At 27.8% G+C, this 22,027-nt stretch overlaps 2 protein-coding genes across 5 annotated transcripts in view; one reads left to right on the forward strand and one right to left on the reverse strand.

Annotated features, from left to right (window-relative positions):
• The first annotated feature begins 823 nt into the window (after window positions 1-823).
• Window positions 824-22,027, forward strand: part of LOC100197593 (metabotropic glutamate receptor 3) — a 36,225-nt gene continuing 15,021 nt past the window's right edge. The window contains exons 1-2 of one of the 4 annotated variants that reach the window (XM_065802290.1): window positions 824-927; window positions 1,329-1,399. The gene's annotated coding sequence lies outside the window, so the exon portion shown is untranslated. Of the gene's footprint in view, window positions 928-1,328; window positions 1,400-7,631; window positions 7,772-9,038; window positions 9,124-22,027 lie in introns of those variants that run through there. The other 3 variants (XM_065802292.1, XM_065802291.1, XM_065802293.1) reach the window with 3 other exon arrangements.
• Window positions 14,141-21,723, reverse strand: LOC136082929 (zinc finger MYM-type protein 1-like). The gene is made up of 5 exons (XM_065802343.1): window positions 21,663-21,723; window positions 20,300-20,549; window positions 18,888-19,102; window positions 14,476-15,787; window positions 14,141-14,403 (listed from the first exon to the last, which is right to left on the reverse strand). Exons 1-5 carry the CDS (start codon window positions 21,721-21,723, stop codon window positions 14,268-14,270), a joined length of 1,974 nt encoding a protein of 657 aa, XP_065658415.1. The 3' UTR covers window positions 14,141-14,267.

Here is a 22,027-nt window from a genome sequence, read left to right on the forward strand (position 1 = left end):
TCAAAATTTGAATAACTTTGTCATCATTTTACCTAATTTATCGTAACAGGAAAAGTTACGATAAATTTTTAGGTCACCCTAGTGATCTAATTGACAGAATTTACGATAATTTTTTGGAAAAGATTTCATGCTAATGCATAGAAAGAATGCATTTTTGTGCAAAAATATAAAGAAAGAGGGAGGCGAGTAGAGAATTTTTAAAATACTCTAACATTCTTTTTTTAACTTAATACTTTTTTTTATATTGGATCAATGTTTTCAAGCTGTTGAGATTGGGCAAAAAAAAAAATTTTAAACCATCCTAAAGTGCACTTAATACATTTATTTCAAATAGGGACATAAAATTGATATCAAAATAATTTTATGAAGGCCGAAAATTAACATGAAATGCAAACTATGTAGTAATAAGCGTACAAAAAAAAAATGAAGCAAAAATTTTTACAATAACAACGTAATAAGTTTTAACATAAGTTAAAAATGTTCAAAATAAAAATAAAACTTTTAAATAAGTTTTGAAGATTACAGGTAAGCCTTAAATTTTAAAATAGTTTTAAACAAATAAACACCTGTGCTGTTCTCGAGCTAAACCGCATCTCGCAAATCCACTGATTAATAAGCGTGACATGCAAATAAATATTGAATTATATTTATAATTAATTACAAACAACAATTTTCCGGTAATTATATTGTATTAAAAAAATTATTAATAAACAATTAAAACCTGACATTACAAATTTTGTTTGTCCATCTTTTTCTTATTGAAAGTACAGAAAATAAATACAGGGGGTCAAAAGACTATTTTGACTCATTTTCTGCACATCGATTTTTCAATAAGAAAAAAAAAATAACTCAATACTAATTAAGTGAAGTAAAGTCAAAGAAATTTTTATTGTAAATAAAGTTAAAGCATCACAAAGCTACAATCTGGTAAATATATTGATTTTTTTTTAAATTGAAAATAAGCGATAAGAGCAGAAAAAAACATTACTTGCAAAACAACTTTTGTAATTGACGAACAAAAGTAATACTACTCGCAAGCAACAATGACAACCTAAATAGCAACTTCAACAGCAAATGTTTTTTGTGCTGAATTTTCGTATTTTCTGATATCAATCTAATTAAATATTCTCTATATTTTGTAAAAACTTTAAAATCAATTTAATTAATATTTAATAGTTATATTTTATCGTTGTTAGTTTTAAAATATTATATATATATATATATATATATATATATATATATATATATATATATATATATACCACGTACCTACCTCGCGAATTGTGTTATTTTTTCAAAGTTCTCGCTAAAAACTAGGCTTTTTATAGTTCCCTTAACACAAGAAAAGCATTACGATTGTATCGGAGGGCTTTGTAATGAAGAACCAATAAATTTACCGGTAAGTTTTAATTTTGAAGTAGTTTAAATATTAGGAAACCTGTATTTAATAAAAATGCCAAAATAACCGATAATATAAAGTTTCAAAATTTAACGGCCGGATATTATTTTCAGACTATAACTGTAAAGTAACCAGTAAATTTACCGGTAAGCTTTACCTTAGCAACATTACTCAATAAGTTACTGCAGGCGCATATTGGAAAAATATTTTTTTATATCAAAAGGGTTATTTAAATTTGGAAAGGCACGCAGATGGGGTTTTTTTGGGTATTTTTTCTCACCTATGTTGTTTCCATGCGGAAGATCAACCGTTCGCTACCTACCTAGGAATAAACTTTATACTTTTATTTAAACCTTTATCTCGCAAAACCTTTTATTCACAAAAGCAAAGTGCTACCGGTTACCGGTAAGTTTGAAAAGAGGAAATCTTACACTACTTACACTGAAAAACCGAATGTGTGAATATTGTTTAAACTAAAATCAGTAAACATATTTTTATTTTAGTTTCGAATCGCAACAACAGATTTTGCACATAACTCATTTTTCATTTTTAATTTCTTTTCAGACTCCTGATGAACGCTTTACACAAGTAGGCTCACTATAGTTTAACTTTTAATTTTAAAATTTGACAATAGGAAAAAGGGAGGGGCAGGATGTAGTTTTCCTCTTACATCAAAGTTTTAAAATTAAAATAAAATAATATAATAAAAAATACATATTCAAAGTTTTGTTTAACTTTCCAAGGTAAAAAACCAGCGCCGCATTCTGCGTTCACAATAATATCAACTTCTTCACAATAACATCAACTTCTTCACAATAATATCAACTTCTTCACAATAACATTAAAATTTTGTTTAAGATATCTCAGAACAAAAACGTTTTAAACTTCTTTTGTTTTTTGAGTAAAAAAGTTAAACTAAAGCTCGATAATTTCACTCAAAAGCGTCTAATAGTTTCGATGCGAGACATTGCAAAATCTGGTGGTTCAAAATTTTTATGCTCAATGTTTGCTATAAAACTCGCAGGGTTTTTTTTATGGTAAACAGTGGTTATACACTAAATTAATTGTAATTATCCGCGCCCGCGTGTCAAAAATAGTTTAATGTAATATTTAAAAGTAAAGTAACGTTAAAAAAAAGTTATTTTATATTTTTCCTTAAAAATTCTAAATTTTTCCTAAAATTCTTCTAAGGAAAATCCTTAAGTCGTCTTTTCTATAACGTGTTTTTGTCTTAACTCATTTTTTATTGCAGTTTTGTTTTAACTTCTTCTTGCAAAAAAAAAAAAAGTAGTTTTTAAAGCATGGTATGGTTTTGAACATTTTTATGTTTTTTCTAAAAAAACTAAAAAGCTTCGTTGTTGACTTTTTTGTTTGTTTGTCGTTGTTTTCTCCGTCCGAGTTTTCTTTTATTTTGTATTTCTGTATAATTGTATCTGAAAATAGATTTTAAAAACATTTGTTTTCAGTTTCAAATAATATTTTTAACATTTTTTATTTTACTAGTTTTTTACTGTTTTATATTTGTTTATTACTGTTTTATTAATTTTTTTTTCGGTGTAACGGTAAGGGTTTCGGTGTAATGGTAAAAACGCATTCTTTAAAGCGCGACAAAGGTAATTTAAAAGGTAATTACAAAGGCGACAAAGGTAATTAATTGCATTTGTAAAAAACTAATCCTTACACATTTGTAAAAATAATTTTTTAACATGCTTTAAAAATTTTTCCTTTAAAGATAACGAATTATTAGCCACTTTCTAAGTAAACCAGGCTAAAGTACTGTTGCCTAAAAAGTGATATCCTTCGATCAGGCTCAATTTTTTATTTTGTGTTCAAAAGTCAGCAATTATGAGATTGAATTTATAAATTTCCTGTTACTCCATAATACTATAAAATTGCATCTGCTAACCTACCATTCTTTCAATGCAAAAAAATAAAAAACCACAACATACACCTGCTAATCTATCATTCTTTTAATTGCATAAAAAAAATAAAAAACCAGAACAAACAAATTTGGATTAGTTGAAAGTCCGCATTGTTGAAATAACAAAGTTTAACTTTTTTTTATTTTAAAAATAAAACACAGCGGAATTTATTACTTATCTTTGCCTCAATATTTCACAAAAACTTTGAAAAAGTTTTGATTTTTAAAAACTTTTTTTAACTGTTTATGCCTATGGTTTATTAAAATATATACTTTGTATATCCTTAAAGTGACAAATATAAACATAGATATAAACTGAAACTTTAAAATATGTTATGAGACAACTTCACGCTACCAAAACTACTCAAATCTCCTGTTTTCAAAAATCAACGAAACACATTTAATGATTTAATACTTCAAATGAATATCATTTGAATTTTTAAAATGTTGTTTAGTACCTAAAGCGAGCAGGTACTTTTACTTGACAAAAATGATTCTTAACCAAAAGTAAATTGTACAAATTTTTAATGGGAATAGCACAAAAATTTGCGTTATGTCATTAAGGAAAATAATATAAATATTAAAAATTTACCCTTAAATAAATATATATATTTTTAATGTTTTGGACTATTCAAAACATAACTTAATAAGTTTTTTCTCTCAAAAAAAGTTTTTTCCAAAATTTTTACTCTAAGTGACGTTTCGTCAGTAAAATAACTTTAAAAACTATGCTATTGACGTCACTCATCTTTAAATAACAATGAACATTACCACATTAGGGATCTTCCGTAAATTACGCAACGTCAAACTTATTTTTAAAGATCATTTCGCCCTTTTGCGCGTCAGTTTTCGCTTGACTTGCAAAATTGTTTATATACTTGATTTAATTAAAGACTCTGCGAAGGAAAACTTTTAATCCTTTGTCTTTTCGCGACCTTAAAATTATCTTGTTCAATCTCACTCCACAATCACAACACACTCAATAACTCAAAATTGAGTTATTGAGTGTGTTGTGTACCTCAGAATGTTATTTTTCTACTATATTGAAACCTAAGTTGTAAGTAAAAATGTTGCGGAGAAAACTTTGTTGTAAAAAGTTGTAAAAAATCTTTTATATGCCATCGTCTAAAGTGTAAACTTTTTAAATCGTTTTATCTCAAAACTCAAAAATGTGGAGATAAAACAAGATAATTCTAACGTCGCGTTTTGTCTGAAAGTTTAATTTCGCGTAACGTAATTTATGGACGATCCCTTACCACAGAGATTTTATTTTTTTATATTTTATAAATAATACTTGTAAGTATTAAATTTATTTAAAAAAAGTTAAACTACTTACCGTGAGTTTTATTTTTTAGTTTATTAAAATAAACTAATAACAACATTATTATTAATCAAGTCGCTCAAGTAATTCAAAAATAAAATTAATTTTGTTTTATATCATATAATAAGACACCAAACAAAAATACTGCAAGTTGGAGAAAAAATAATTTAATAGAAACTCCAGCACAAAATGCAGCCATTTTGGAAACATTAACTGAAAATCAATAGGTCTGTAAGTTAGGAGTAACCGTAAAAGTTTAACTGGTTATTTTAAATATAAACTTATTATTTCATTGGAAGGCACGTTTTGCATAAAATTTGTTACATTTCTAAAAGACTGTTAATTTAAATTGCTTTAAAATGCTTTTAAAAAACAGTTAGTTTAGAAATTAATACTGTCGAAAATCGTGTTAATGCCTGCTCGCCGAGCAGGCATTAACACGGGTACTCGTTGAACAAACGGGTACCCGGGCAAGCTTTCACGATTTTGGTTTTTTTTATTTAAAATCACCGGGTTTCGCAAAATGTTTTCCGTTAAAGTTGTTTATATAAATAGTCAATAAAAACTTTTAACTGAATGATGTCATTTGTTTAGAAATGTTCTTTTTCTGTCTGTGAGACAAATTATTAAACAAGTTAGTTAAGTTCTGTTTTACCTAAAGGAAAACAAACAGGAGAAATAAGTTATACTTATTTTCTGGGGATCCAAACTATTCTCAGGTTCCATAATACAAGATGAAGTGGGAATAAAAGGGCTGGTGGGAATTTTTGTTCAGATCTATTAAACAAGGGTTTTTATGAACGGGCGATCAGGAGTTTTATTTTTATTAGTGAGTTTGATTTTTTTAAATTTTTAAGGTCGTGCTGTGAACATTTCTTCTTTTTTAAATTTTTTGTGCTGTGAACATTTCTTCGATGTCTTCACATATTCAATAACACTTGTTGATATTTCTTCGATGTCTTCACATATTCAATAACACTTGTTGATGTTTCTTCGATGTCTTCACATATTTAATAACACTTGTTGTTATTTGCATCTGAACTCGAAAAGCTGGTAATGTTTAATCAAAATAATTTTTCTTCCGTTTAGTTAAAGATTAGTTTGTATAGAAGTTACTTTGTTATAGAATTATTATATAGTTACTTTGTTGTATAGAAGTTAGTTTGTATAGAAGTTACACTTTGCCGCTTTCTACTTTTTTTAAAAATGTCTCTTACTAAGCTTTTTTCTTGGGACGGCATTTGACAAAGAAATGGAGATACTAGAGTTACTATGGATACTAGAGTTTGTCTTTTGAGTTCTAAATATAAAAATTCTTAGAATAAAGTTTAGTTTATTAGACACTTGCTATAGTAAATATAAAGTAACTATGTTGTTTGTAACTAAATATTTTCCTGAAACGTAAACTATATGGTGATGCAGAAATAGTTTTATATCTTATATGATCTTTTTTATTTCAACATTTTTGATGTTATTTTAAAAGACTTTGATAAATATTAACATTCAAGGTTTTTGGTAAATATGAGCCTAAAACGTGTTATAAATGAATTTTTATTCATATTTATTTTTTTAATTTTAATTTTAAGTCTGGATTATTTGACATACATATTTTATTTGTTGCTATTCTTGTTTATTCAGATTTGAATCCCAACAAATAAATAATCTTGTTTATTCAGTTTGATTTGAATCCCAACAAATGAATAATCTTGTTTATTCAGTTTGATTTGAATCCCAACAAATGAATAATTAACGAACACGTAAAATAGTTCGGTATTATCTTAAAATGTTGCTACTAATAAAATTATTATTAAATCACAGAACATTTTTAAAAACGTAATTTATACAAATTATGTGATTATTAAAGGATTATGCGATTGAAATTGCAGACAAAAGTCTAACTCTATCCTACTTACCAAAATATAGATGGTCAGAGACATTCTTCTAACGATAGTTGGTCATATTTCCCAAAAAATAGATGCTAAGAAGTATATCAACTATAACTATTGAGTAACCTTTTTCGATCTATAACTTCACTAAAGTCAAGCAGTTATCGTGTCATGTTTTTTTTGAAGGACTTTTTCAATAAATTTTTTAAATTATGTCTTTAAAAAAAGCCAAATTGTTATAAAATTAAAATTGTTATAAAATTGTTATTAATTTGATGAGAAAAAGATAACAATTTTTCATTTATTTTTAGAGAGGTTTTACGTCCTATACAGAGCCGCCGAGAGCAGTCACGCCTCCTGGGACAGCAACCCTAATTGACGCCCTTATTTATCAAAATTTCCCTATATTATAGATAAAGGAATTTTTTTTTTTTAGGTACTTTCTTTTCGTTTGGCGCCCTTGAATTTCAGCCGCCCGGGACAAACTATCCCTTTTGCCATCCCCCACCCCTCCCCGCTCTAGGCGGCCCTGGTCCAACAGCTTTAGTTAAATTGAACAAAATTATAATATAATTATAGAATTATAATAAAATATGTGTTAACTTAGATTACATTTTAACATGTTTTTAAGATTTTTAGATAGTATAGTTTATTATAAACACTGATATAAAGATTACATATAAATATTCTATTAATAAACAAAATCTTTAAATTGAGTTAATAAATAAATTAACTGAAATATTTTTAAAAGAATTTCTTGTTGTATTGTGTCCCCTCTGGTTCGTTACAACTATTAGTATATCTCTCTATTAAATTTACTGAATTAGCTTTTTTTATAATTGAATCTTTTTTAATTAGTCGAATGATTTTCACAGTCGAATAGTTATCACATGGTTTTTTAATGGTTTTTTAGAAAAACTAATTTAAGTAGACATTTTTTTTTTACATAAAAAAATGCATTCAATGTATTCGGAATTGAGTTTTGACATCAAGAAACACAAATTTTCTAAAATTCTATGAATATATTAATTCAAAGTTGAATGACATATCTTAATATGTAATGGAAGCCTAATTTTAAGTATCGATTCAATACAAATCTTCATTATTATTAAAAAAAAAACATCGACGTGTATGAGCAAGTAATAACATTTAGAGAAAAAAAGTTGTGAAAATATTTTTTCATTATTTAAATTCTATAACGTTAAAATAGTTTAACTTTTGGAGCGTTTAAAAGAACTTTCCAGGTTTTAACATTATTTTATATTAAATAAACTCAAAAAGAATCATAGTAAAAATAATAATAATAATAATAAAAATAATAATAATAATAAATAAAACTTTTAATATTCAAAAAACTTCCTGTGACACTTTCATGCGCAAATATTTAACAATTATTATTGATATTTTTTTAAATTGATATTTAAGAGTAAAGTCTTATTATTATAAAGTAGTATGGCGTTAGGGACAATGCTACGAAAATGATGATGTACAAGGTTGTGGTTTTACATCCGCTTTTTGTAAATATACCCTTTGGTAAAAATTAACACTAAAGATGTTAAAAAATAACATCCTAAATCTTAGTCACATCCAACTTTCAATAACAGAATGATATTTGTCTTGAGATAAAATTTGACTATGACTGGGTGTAGTTTACCAGTTTTTGGCTTTTTAACCGTAAATAGTTTTTTATTTCTACTTAAAATATCATTACATAGTGTTGTCTAGTAAAGCGTTTTTGCGATTTAATATATCATACATTTAATGGTGTTATTATACATTTAAGGGTGTTATCATACATGTTTTTATTTTATTTTAAGGGTATTATTATACATTTAAGGGTGTTATTGTACATTTAAGGATGTTATAATACATTTAAAGGGTGTTATTGAACAATTTATGAGTGTAATTAAAAAATGAAATCATCGCTTAAAACTACCTTTAAACTGCAAAAATAAACTTACAAAACATGGAGAATAAAATATACTTTTTTTCAGTATAAATTTGTTTTTAGTTATTTTAGTAATTCTGGTTATTAAAGTGATTATTATCATTATAATTGTTTATTTACCCTAATCATAACCCTAGAAAAATGTGACGTTTTAAACTCTCTCCTTGCAGAACAAACTTGTGGCCTTACATATTTACAGCATATTTTTTATGTAAACTTTAATAAATGGATAAAATTCAAGAAAATTTTTCTCTTCTATATTGTTCAGTAACAATAGAAAGAAAAAAAAGAAGATATATTTCTGAGTATATTCAAAAGGAAAACAACATTGAAATTAAAACATAGATACATTATTCAAAAAGTTGTTAATCCAGTATGCGTACAAACTAATTTATAATTCAGTATTTGTCAAACTGTTTTGAAAAGAAAAATTAAAAAATAATTATGGCATTATTTTTCAAATGAAAAAAATAATAAAATTAACGCCAGTGGGCAGATCAGGAATAAATAATTGGAAGTGTAACTTGTTTTGAAATGGATGTCGTTAAATCAATTAAATGTTTTTATGGGTGTAAGAGGTGATACAGGATGTTTTGAACAAGATGTTTTGAAAAATCGTACCAAAAACAAATCAGTTTTACACGCAGGGTTATTTATTAAACATTTTTTGAGTTTAATAACACTAGTTTTTTATTTCCTTTTTTATCCATTTTATATCTTGATTTTTTAAAGCACTTCTTCGCTAATCCTTTTATCACGCTCGCAAGCGGTTTTCCATAAATCACGTCACGCCTTAGGGTGGGGGTAGTCGTTTTGATGTTGTGATGAAGGGGGAGAGGGGTCAAATACAGTCAAAAATTATGGGACGCAATTTATGGACAACTCCTAAGTTTCGAAATTGCTTCGAACGCAATAATAATATTATAAGTATTGCAACAAAAGAATAAACTACAAATTATGAAAGTACACAAAGGAAAGAGGTTTAGTCCCCAAAAAGCACACATAAATGAATAAAAGTTTCTTGTAATATAAAAAAAATGAAGATATAAAAAAAAAATGAAGGAAATTCAAAATAAAATGTCCAATAAAGTAAAATATATATTTTATAAAATGAAAAAAGTTTATTCTTTTTAATTATAATTTCAAAAACATCTTAATTAATAATTTTTTTATAAAATAATTGTTATTTTTGAAATTTTTATAAAATTTTGCTTCTTTTGAGACCCAACATGACATACTTTTGAAAATTTTTTTTTTACATAATATTAGGGACCCATTAAAATTTTAAAGGTCTTGAGGCACCTCAAGATAATTTCCTAGAGCATTGATATTTTTCCAGAGTATTTCTGAAATGAATAGACAACTTTTGCACACCCAGGCTAAACGAATTGTAAAAAAAACTAAAATTCACTCCACCTTAATATATATATACATATATATATATATATATATATATATATATATATATATATATATATATATATATATATATATATATATATATATATATATATATATATATATAATAAAATGATATAAAACGAAAAGCTTAAGTATTTGGAAGAGTAAAAAAAAGTACTAATAAAATAAAACTATTAAAAATAAAAAAGTAACAATACTATAAACAATATTTTAAAGATATTTTAAACACTTCAATAAATTATATATTTTAAACATTATAAGATATAGTTTTTATATAAAAATATAATAAGGTGTTACTTTTTTTGAGAAAATAAGAAACTTACTTTAAATTTAAATAAAAGCTCGTTTCGAGTTTCAAGGAGATTTGATTTCTTTGTCAAAAAAAATTTCAAAAATTAAAGTAAATTTATTTTTTATCGATGAGATAAAAGCATTAGATAAATGAGATAAATGAGATAAATGAGATAAATGAGATAAAAGCATTAACTATTTTCCTAATGTTTAAATAGAAAGAAAAGTCTAAACATTTTTCAATTGAAATTTATTTTTACTACATGACATCTCTAAGGTTTGTGACATGTTTTACCTTAATAAAATTTTCCTAGGAAATTTCTAAAATGGCTGTTCTAGTATAATAAGTCAACTTCCTTTATGTATCAAATTGCAAATCGTTTTTTAAAAAATAAACTTTGTTTTAAAATCTCTAGCGACAACAACAACAAAAAAAGTCGGTAATTAGTTAATTTAGTTAAGCAAAAAAAAAGTTTTCTTAAAGTCAAGGGCAATTTTTTCGGGACAAAAAAGATGATTTTCAACTACGGCTAGTCAACATTAGACACATTTTAGTCAGCAGATTTTAAGTTTTAAAGACTTTTTTTTTTTAGTTTTAAAGGCTTCGCCTTTTCCTTTCCCTTCGCCTTCGCCTCTCCTCATTTTATTCCCATAAACGCGCCTGTTAACATCAAAATCAAAACAAACTTTTAAAATATTTCAATTATTTATTTTTTTTAAAATGAATAAATAATTTTAAAAATTTTTTAGCAACTATAAATCGTAACCATACTTGGCAAATTTATCCTTTTTTTTTTTTAATTTTGGATACGGGGTAAATAAAAGGTCATTTAATTTTGCTGTACCTCTAAATTCTAGACGGTTAAGCTTTTAGATTAAGATATTTATATATTTAGTTATTTTTATATTTAGATATTTTGATATTTTTATATTAAGATAAATATCTTTATATATTTAGATATTTTTAAATTAAAGTATATATCTCTATATATTTAGATATTTGTATACTAAGACATTTAGTTTATTCCTTTTACTTTATTTAAGTCAAAATTAAATCGAATAATCAAAAAAAAGAAAAGGAAACCACCTTCAAAATAAATTTAAAAAACAAAAAACAATAAAAACATTTTCATCGAGTAATTGTAGAAGTTGTCAAAATATCTGAAAGAAAAAAAAAAGAAATTAAAATTATTATTTTTCAAAATGTTATCATGAAACTACAAACAAGACTCAAAAGTTACTAGAATTCCTATATCTACTGTTCAGTAACGGATCCAGGGGGCAAGATAAGGTATACATCCCCCCCCCCCCCGCACACACACACACCAACACCAGAATCTAAAAGCTCTAAAAAACCTTAGAAATGGAGGACCTTTTTTTTAGGAGACGCAAATGTGATACAAAATACAAAAATATTTCAATATCTCTCTACCCTTCCCTCTCCCCCTCCCCCTCAAAAAAAACTGGATCTGTCACTGCTACTGTTGGAAGAGAATTCCTATATCTACTATTCAGTGACGGATCCAGGGGGCGGGATAGGGGTGTACATTCCCTCCCCCCTCGACAAAAAATACTGGATCTGTCACTGCTACTGTTGGAAAAGTTTTATATATAAAAAAAGACTTTATCCATTGAACGAGCTGAAATGGTTTGAAAAAAAATAATAATAACAATAAATCAGTCTGCTTTTAAATTTGTTTTTCTTTTGAAAGAAATCTAGGCTTGTATAATAAAAAAAAGCTTAAAAGTGTAAAGTGTCTGATTTTTTGGTAACGAAAGAAAAATTACAACAGTTACAAATCTTTCCAAGCGATTAAATATTCAAATCGTTGTGACAAATAAAATACCACTGCCGAAACACGAGCACAAAAACTTTAAACCCAAGTTTTTTAAAAACTAAATGGCTGCATTTTGATGGACGACGAGACTTACATAAAATGTGACTTTAGTGAAAATAGGCTTTTTTAACATCCTGGTGACAAATTTAATATTTTAGTTTTGAGTGGTGGTTTTAGCAACAAGTATAAATACAAGCTTGAGGATAAATATCACAAAAAATTGCACTTTTGACAACCAATTTGTTGTTGCGTAAAAAACAGTAGAGCTTTTGTGACGTCATAAAACTTTGATATCAGAAATTTATATTTAAAAATGTCTTCCAAAGCGACTCATTCAATCACACTCTTGTTTGTTTCGGCCTGACATAGCTATTTGTCACTACGCTAAGATTTATACAACTCCAAACTTTGGAGTTGTATAAATTGAGAAAGTTTAATTTTGTACCAAAAAAGCTCAATCCACCGATTTGCTCTCAATTCCAGCTCATCGAAAAATATTGGATTTTTTTTAAGAATTAAAAAAAAAAATTTGAAGCTAAAAGTTTAAAGTTTTTATATTTTTTAATTTCTTGACTTTAAATAAAAATTATAGTACTTAATTTTTATAAAACAGTGATTTTTTATTTTTGTAATATTTTTGAGATATTTTTGAAAATACTTTCATTTCTCCTGTTTTTTTCGATGTCATGCTTCACAATAAGTTTCTAGTCTTTGAAAAATCAGCAACATATATTCATGCATTATTTTAATTTTTAGATTCTAACATTCATTTTTTTTCCAATTTAAATAACTATGTTTCATAATTCGCTTAAAGTTGAAACTTTTTTAAAATAACAATAACCAACTCAATTAGTCTGGATAAAATTTTTATTTTTAATGCGTTCAGCTTTTTAAAATGAAATATTTGTAAAAAAAAACATTTTTTTTTAAATTAAATCATTTTTGGGATAAAATCTTTTCTTTCTATTTTTAAATACCAACTATAGTTTGTGAAACCCATAAAATAGTTCAGTTAAAATTATTGTTTTACATTTTTATATAACAGTTTTTAAAGTTTTAATGCCACATTTAAATTTTGAGTTTTTATGGCATTTGTTATTAGGGTCGTCCATAAATTGTAACGCGAAATTAAACTTTTAGACAAAAGTTTAAAAGGTTAAAAGTTTTCCTTCGCAGAGTCTTTAATTAAATCAAATATATAAACATAAAATAAGTATATAAACAATCTTCCAAGTCCAGCGAAAACTGCCGTGCTAAAGAGCAAAATGATCTCCGACTTATTTTTTAAATAAGTTTGGCGTTGCGTAAATTATGTACGATCCCTTGAATATTTCCATTAATCATCGGCGTTACCGCACTGTCGATATAAGTACGTAAAAATGCGTAAAATGCGTAAATTTGCGTAAAATACATAAAAATGCGTAATAACCGCGGTAATTGTGGGTAAAAATGCGTAATACCGTATTTATCACTTTTTACCGCATTTATCACTTTTTACCGCTTTTTATCACAATTTACCGCTTTTTTTGCTGGTTACCGAAAAACTAAACAAAGATTTTTTAAATTGCTTTTGTATTTCTATTAGTAAATTTTACATTTACAGTTTAAATAAACAAGTTATTATTAAAAAATTATTCATCAGATATTTCATCATCTGTCTCTAATAAAAGATTTGCAAACTCAGATGCTCTGTACTTTTTTTCTCATTCCCTTTCCAATTCGACTTCATTATACTACTTAATTTTGCTTTTTTGCTTCTACTTTGTTTTTGCTGGAGTGTCATTGTAATAAACAAAGAGACATTTTGATTTTGGTCATCACCTTGAGTCCTTTGATACTCTTCTTGTTGAGCTAGAGTCCTTTGACTCTCTTGAGTATCTAACTGTAGCTGTTGTTGCTCTTTAGGTTCAGGACCAGTTTGAGTATCTGATTGAGTTGGAGAAGTCTTTTCAGGTGAACCTCTTTTTTCAGTTTCAGTTTGACTATGTGATTTTTCCTGTTGGTGCAGTGCCGTGGCGTGGTACATTTGGGCCCCCCCCAAATCATTTTTTTGGGCCCTATTTTTGTGGCATCACATTACAGGATATATATGCGTCACATTTTTTCTAAAGGCTAAAAACATCAAAAATAAGACATATAAGTATAGACAAACGTATATGTACGGATAATTATCAGAATAATGTTTGTTATATTATATTGGTAATACTTCAAAACCTGTAATAAATCACATATTCACAATTGTCACAGAAATGACTTGTGGCGAACTTTCATACTTGCAAATTTGTTGATTATCTCCTCATAATTTAATTTTCTTGCCACATCGTTCTCAATTGACAGCATCGCCAGAGAAGACAAGCGGTCATCAACCATTGTTGACCTATAAAAAGTGAAAAGAAATGCATAGAGCTACATCTATTATGTATAAAGTAGCAAGATTAAATATACTGACCTATGAAAAGTCTTAATCAATTTTAGCTTGCTGAAGCTACGTTCAGCACTTGCGACAGTTACTGGTGAGGTAAGGATTATGCGTAACACAATGGCAAGATTTGGATAAGTTTCTTGCAGCTCTTCTTTATAAATGTAATTAAGAAAATCATGTGCAGATTTCATGTGAGTACTTTCTTTCTCCTGTACCACTATGACAAATCGTTTTAATTCCATTTCCAGATCATCCGAATCTATATCGCCAAGCTTTGCTTGCAAATTTTTGCAATATAAAGACAAAGAATTTTCTTTACAGATTTGAATAAGATTCTCAGAACGGTATAGGAAGTCATAGAGCTCTGTGATACTACTGACTTGTTCAAAACGCTCCTTTACTGATCCCATTGACATATCAAGGAGTGGTAAAAAGAAATCAACTTTAAACTTCTGTTCTAATTGGATGGTGTGAGCTTCATCGGCACACTCGTATGAATGAATCATCTTTTTTTGTCGGGAACGCACTTCTGGAAAAATTTTTACAATGTCCAACACTTCTGCGATTTCTGATGCTTTCATGTGTGCGTCTGAAAATCCAGTTTCACGATATTGCTGAAGAAATGTATATGTGGCCTTTATTTCACTATCCAAGACATCAAGGGAAGTTGTAGAGGACTGCAGAAGCTTACTTGATTTGTTAATTTGGTATAAAACGTCATACCAAATAACGATTGACAATATGAATGGCCATGTCATCATATATTCCATCAGCGAACATACTTCTGTAGCTGTTGCGCCATCTCTCTTCTCTAGAGCATACACTTCCAATTTTTCTAATGCCTCTAATATCTCTTTCAGGTGATAGCGAAGAGGTTTCACACAGTTTATTCTACTTTCCCATCTGGTATCGGATTGAGGCTTGACAGAAATGGGTATACATGACTTTAAAATATGCCATCGAGCAGGAGATGATGAAAAGAGTGTATACAATCTTGAAAGAACTCCGAAAAAAGTAATTGCACTGTTGGATGACTTTGCACCGTCAACAATGACTAGATTAAGTGAATGGTTTGCACACGGAACATATAGAGCTTTGGGATTCATTTGAAGAAGCCTAGCTTGAACACCCTTTGCCTTTCCTTTCATGTTAGCACCGTTATCATAGGATTGGCCTCGACAGTCAAGAATATTTAATTCCCACTTTTTTGTCTGATCTAGAAAGGCATCCAAAAGCCCTTTTCCAGTGGTATCATCTACCTTGAGATATCCAAAGAAATTTTCAGAAATGTTGATACCTGTCCCAGGAATGCAAACTACTGATCGTAGGATTATGCATGCTATTTATGATATCATAATTTGTATTATAATTTTTATTGGTTTGTAACAATTCTATTTGTCGGTTAATATTTCTCTGTAATGTCTTCAAATTTTGATTTTATATTTATATCCAGAGTTTTAAATTGTTATTTAATCTTTTGAAAATGTAGTATGTTAACTACGAAACATGTCAAGATTAAAAAATTCCGTGTTTTTCATAAAAGTATGAGTAAAAATTTTAGAGTTAAGCTACTATATAGATACAGAAACTAAACAAGGATGTCCATTCTCATCAGTTGTTTTTTTTCACATTAAAATTGTCTTAGTAGCATTTATTTTATTTTATAGTTTGAATATAATTGATAATTATCTGTTAAAATAATAAAATGCCATAAAAAATTTTATCATTTTTTAAAAAACGGGCCCCTTATATCTCGTAGGCCCCCCCCCAAATGGGGGGTTTGGGGGGCCTTTGCCACGGCACTGTGTTGGTGAGTCTTCTTAGTTGGTAGTGACATATGGTAATTCATATGCCTCTTCTTCACTAGTTTTTTCCCAATCGCTGAGGTTAGAAGGAACCCTTGCGTTATTTTGACTCATAAAAACTAACATGCTAGTGTTTTCTGGTTTTACATTATGCCTAAAATCAGTAACCGTCCTACCTCCTACTGAAAACATTCGTTTCAGTAGTAGATTATTCATAAAAAATAAATATATAAAAACTACAAGAAAATTTTTTATTGATTTTTCATTCGATGTTTGTACACTTGTATGTTCTACCTCCTATCTACCTTTGTCAGTCGATTTATGAAAAATGAAATTCTTTTTGTATTTATATTATATACATCGCTTATTTTATGCGCTGTTAAAAAAATCCAGGGGATTTTTTTAACAGCGGATTTTTTTCTGGGACAACATATTTCAGGTAGATTTTTTCCTGCTACCATAATTCTAAGCGATAACTTTACTAAGACTTATAAAAACTAAATAACCTCAAAATAACTTAGTTTATTAAAGTCAGTTTGTTAAAAATTTTTTTTTTTAAATTAGTCGCAGAAAGTCTTTTTGTAGTCATTTTGGCAGAAATGTTGAAAACAAAATACGTATAATTTGACTAATATTAAAAATTGGTTTCTATTAGAATAAATAGAAATGATTCCAATCAGTGGTGTCGCTGAGGTTGGTGTCACCCAGGGCGGTAAACTCTTGGTGTAACCCCCTTCTAGACTAACAGGTCTAGAAGGGTGTTAGACCAAAAGATCGCATCCCCCAAGCGATCTCACTGATTTCAATAATTCTAAAAACTCGCCAAATGCAATTCTTTGACTTTAAAATTGTTATAATTATAAAACTTTTTTAGGAAAAGTTTTACAGTTGATTTTTAAGCAGCTTTTTTTAATGCTACTTTAGAATAGCTAAAACATAAAAAATAAAAGAAAGCTTGCGAAGGACTTATCAAGGCCATGGTAAGATGACATTTGCCGACTGCTAACTATAGATCCAATTTTGCCGACTTCAGTGTCGCATATGCTGACAAGTTAATTTAGTTTAGGGGGCAAGATACCCTAACCCCCCCTCCTCCTCCTCCTCGAGATGCCTCTGCTTAACAATAAAATATAATCCTTTTAAAATTTCTTATTCCTGTTATTTTGATATGCAAAACATTTTTTCGCTGTGAATTAAGTGAAATCCTTTCCACGAAAATTTTTTCAATTTTATGAATAATCAAAAAAAAATCTTTTTGTAATATTAAATTTTTTTTTGATTATGGACACTTTTTTCGAGGTTTTAAACCACTGACCTGCTTTTCAAGCAGTACTACCAATTAAAGTATGACACCAATTGATAATTAAAACTAGTTTGTAATGTTAAAAATTTGAAAAAAGCATATGTTAGTTTGTTCTTTGAATGAACTTTGTCATGGTGAACACAGGGCCGTGAGTTTTTGCAATAATGTTATTAAATATTAAATTAAAAAATCTGAATTTCTATTTAAAGCATAATGTAGTTATAAGATTTCGTTTAACTACTATGTATTGATTTTTTTCTATTTTAGGTCAATAATAAAAATTTCTAAAAATATTTTAAACCAGCTTAATAAAGATAACCATATTAATTATTATTTTCTTTTTATTTCCTACACAGCTATCTCACAATAAATATAGATTATATAGGAGAAAACAGGACAATATGGTGAATTGGGCAAGAAGGCTCTTCTTATGACAAAGTGAACTCAACAAAAAAATTTAAAGAAACTAAAATAAAATGTCTTGTATTTTAAAACATTACATACACACACACATACATAAAAATCAGATCACACAATAAGGAGGGCTGGGGATAGGGAGAGCAGAAGGATAGGGAGCTGGGGAGGGGAAATAGAGAGGGGTTGAGATGTTGTGATGATTTGTTTTAAAGGGGAGGAAACTCATCCTTCACTTGATCTTTTATTAGATAAAAATTTATAACCCCTACTTTATAATATAATTTTTTTTAATGAAAAACAAACAAAATGTTTTGCAATTTGTCAATTGTAGTGATGAAACAAATTTACAAATGTTTTAAATACAAAACGTATTACACTAAATATTAGAACATTTGTTTACATACAACTTTAAGATATTAATATAACTTCAAATTTCAGTTGAAATTTTTGTAAAATAAAAAGTTTTTAAGACAATAAACAAAATTAATAAAATTCATAAAAAATTAAATTTCTCAAATAATAAAATAATCTCATTGATTTCTTTTAAGTCAATATTATAAAATCTTCCTCTGTGAAGATCTTCTGAGAATACTAAAATGCTCTACTGAGAGTACTAAGAATATTTCCTAAATACCATTGAGCATCATAAATGCAGTCCACATATGTTCCTGGTGTGTAACATGAAATTTATTAATATTGACTCTGCAGGAAAAAAAAATTGGTGCAAACAAATCAAATGAAACTCCTGTTATTTTTATTGAGTGTTAGTGGTATAAAACTGTGGTGGTTTCATGTCCCAGATATTGTAGAAGAAAAATAGTATCTCTCTTCCAAATTGAAATCTGTAATATGTGTTCCTATTGAAACTTTGTCAACAAAAATAAATAATCCTTTAACATGTTGAACATACCAACTGTATATTTTGCTTGATGTGTCAATTGATGTGTTAATTGACTGTAGACTGGCTTGTGCAACAAGATTTTTTGCCGTTCCACTAACTCCATCACAAGGAATTTTACCATGCAATGTTTCAAAAAAGTGCCATTTTGCAGTAATGTCAAAATCTTGTTTATGGTAGCATAAGTTGATAATATTTTTGTAATTTTTATATTGTGATGCAGCTCCATCACTAAAATAGATAATGTGTTAAAATGATTGTGTTTGTTTGAGTTTATCAATAACATTATTGATAAAGCAATGAACAGCATCTGTTTCAGATAATCTGGTATAACATAATAACTTTGACTATCAAGTTTTTTATTAAATAAACAACAAAGGGGAGCAAAGTTGCCTGGTTGTTATTCCAGTAAAAATGTTGCACTGCATCCTATATTAGAAAATATAGTTTTCTGCAAAGTCAAGAAGAACTAAAGCTTGTTTTTCTTTTAAATTAGTTTTCAAATTTTCGAAGTAGGTGGCTTGACTTTTTGATATAAAACTGTTCATAAACCATTTCTATAAATTCATCTGAAGGTATAGTTGCTGGTTCTAAAGTACATCGAAAATTTGATTTTTACCATTGATAAAAATCAACTGCAATAATTTCATTTTAATTAAACAAAGTTTCAATGTAATCTGACAAAACCTCTTTTCCAGGATATTTATCGTAGCTATGTAGCATACAATCTCTATTTTCAATGCTACAAACCATTAATTTCAATAAGCTTTTGTAATTAGCAATTTCAGGGATTTTTTGTACAAGAAGCTTTACATTTTGATGGTACTGGCAAACTCAAACTGCATGCAGACCACCCACAGAAATGCAACACTCAGGCCTTAGCTCACAAAATTTTGAAAATCCAACTTTAGGATAATTATGTTTCTTTTTAAACTCAATATAAAGTTCTTTCATGTTGACTAAAATAAGTCGTTTTTGGATGTGTTGCTTTATATCATTTACTCTAACTGAAACAAATTTTTTATTTCCTGGACGAACCCCGGAATATTTATTTCATTGATAGAACTGAACAATCTCTGTAATTACATCTTTACTTAGTCTACCTACCCAAATTTGGAGAAAGTTTTGACAATATTCCACTTTTTTTTCTTTATTTTCCGGCCTTTACTTCAGATTTTTTTGAAGTCGAAAAATACTTGTGAATTTTCTCAATTGACCACCTGTCTGGAGTGAGTGTAAAAAGTGTGATTTTTTGGCGATGTTTTGTCAATTTTTTTCAAAATTTGGATCATAGTATGTCTATATCTTTATTATTTTTTTTCAAACGTTTTTTTGAAGCTGATTCAATTTCACTAAATGCAGCTATTTCTAAACCTAGCACATTGGCAAAAGCCTTTTGTGTAAGAGCTCTTACGTTATCGATTTTACGCTTCCATATGCAAATCTTTTTTTGAAACAAGTTTTAAAGTTGAACATCCAAAACTTGCAATACTTAAATTAAGATCTTTTAACATAAGGTAGTCAACATAAATTTCTTTTTCTTGGAGTTCATTTTCTTTTGCATCGTGATGTTTGTAATGCAGGGTTTTTCTGAAACTAGTGCAAATTTTTTGACAAGATGTTAAACAAAAATCTTTGGCATATGAAATACATAAGGATAAGGAAGACATTTCCAAATCTACAAAGTAAAAGATTCTAATTATTAAATATTGCTTCACATTTATTTATAACTAAAGGTATTTGTATTAAATTAAAGTTATTAGTTTAAATATCGAAACTTATTTTTCACTTTTGCATACTTGTTGAAAGGATTACTACAATACCTTCGATGTTAATTCTCATACCTCACTAAGTAAACTTTATAGTGATACTTACAAATAAAATCAATTGGATCTACTTTGCTTCTCCAAGAAAGAAGCTCTTGGTTTAGTTAAGACAGTGGAAACATTTACTTTTTTTAGACTTGTTAAACTTGATAAGAGTTCCTTTAATGCTTTACCAATACTAAAATTTACCAAGGAGACAGTTCAGGCATACTACTCATTAACACAACTTGATTGATTGATACGTATAAGAAATTTTATGAAAGAAAAAAAATAGCTATCTTAGGTAAAAGATGCTTTGCATTGCGGATCAATCTTTAAAAAATCTTGATTCGACTCATTTTGATGACCTTTAACTTTTGAATGCAGCTCTTCAATCAACTGATATTTTTTTAAATATTTATCCACCACGTCTAGATCAACAAGCAATTTGATTTGTATTAATTTTTGAACTAGTTTTTAAAAATAAGCTCTTTAAAATCACAAAAAGTTTCAATTCCAAAACAAAAATATCAACTTCAGCCTTCCATTGGAAAAAGCAGAGATGCCAGATTTTAAATATTTTGTTCTTTTAAAATTACCTACATCATACTTGCTATTACATACATCATTCTTGCTATTTTAATAGTTGAAGTATAAAACCAATTTGTTCAAAAGTTAATAGCTGTTAAAAACAATAAAAAACTTTTTACTTGTAGAGTGAAACTTCATGCAAAACACCCCACTACTTAAATAGTGTTTTCTCAAGAAACATACTAGATATTGATCTAAAATTTTCGAAACATGCTTTTCTCATATATATGTACAAAATCAAAGGTGGTAACAAATTCTGAGGTGGTTCATAAGGGACCTTTGCTCTACTTGGCATGGAATGACCCAAAACTATTTGCATTATTCAAGCAACACTCTTCCTGTTATTCAGAGAAAAAGGTTAATTAATTCCTAGCCATCCAAATCACTGCAGCTACTGTTTCCTATTTCTCTGATAAAATTATCTACTGGTTCATCTACAGCTTGTGGTCCAGTCATATTTAACAAGGTTTTAACTGAATCTTTTAAATGGTTCGAATGGTTCTAATTTTTAAAAACTTTCAGATTTTTTAACCCCTCAAATTATAAGTCAATCTTTTTACTATTATTACCGAATCATCAACTCTTTAATTAGCAAACATAATATTTTATTTCATGAGACAATTCTTAAACTTATTGTGCATTTAGCACAAGGAAGTGGCACTTGAAGTATCAAAGAGCTTTATAAAGGCTATTGCACTTGAAGTATCAAAGAGCTTTATAAAGTATGGCAGGATAGTCTTACGCTCATTTTATATGTTAT

Source organism: Hydra vulgaris, chromosome 08, assembly GCF_038396675.1.
Source record: "Hydra vulgaris chromosome 08, alternate assembly HydraT2T_AEP".
NCBI lineage: Eukaryota > Metazoa > Cnidaria > Hydrozoa > Anthoathecata > Hydridae > Hydra > Hydra vulgaris.

Bases quoted from the DNA above. Each gene is read 5' to 3' on its own strand.
- LOC136082929 (XM_065802343.1), bottom strand. From the start codon at position 21,723: ATGACTGGACCACAAGCTGTAGATGAACCAGTAGATAATTTTATCAGA. The intron at 19,103-20,299 runs GTAAAATCGATA...TATCTATTTTAG, and splicing joins AAAGATTTGCATATGGAAGC to TGATGGAGCTGCATCACAAT. The intron at 14,404-14,475 runs GTCAGTATATTT...CACTTTTTATAG, and splicing joins TTGATTAAGACTTTTCATAG to GTCAACAATGGTTGATGACC.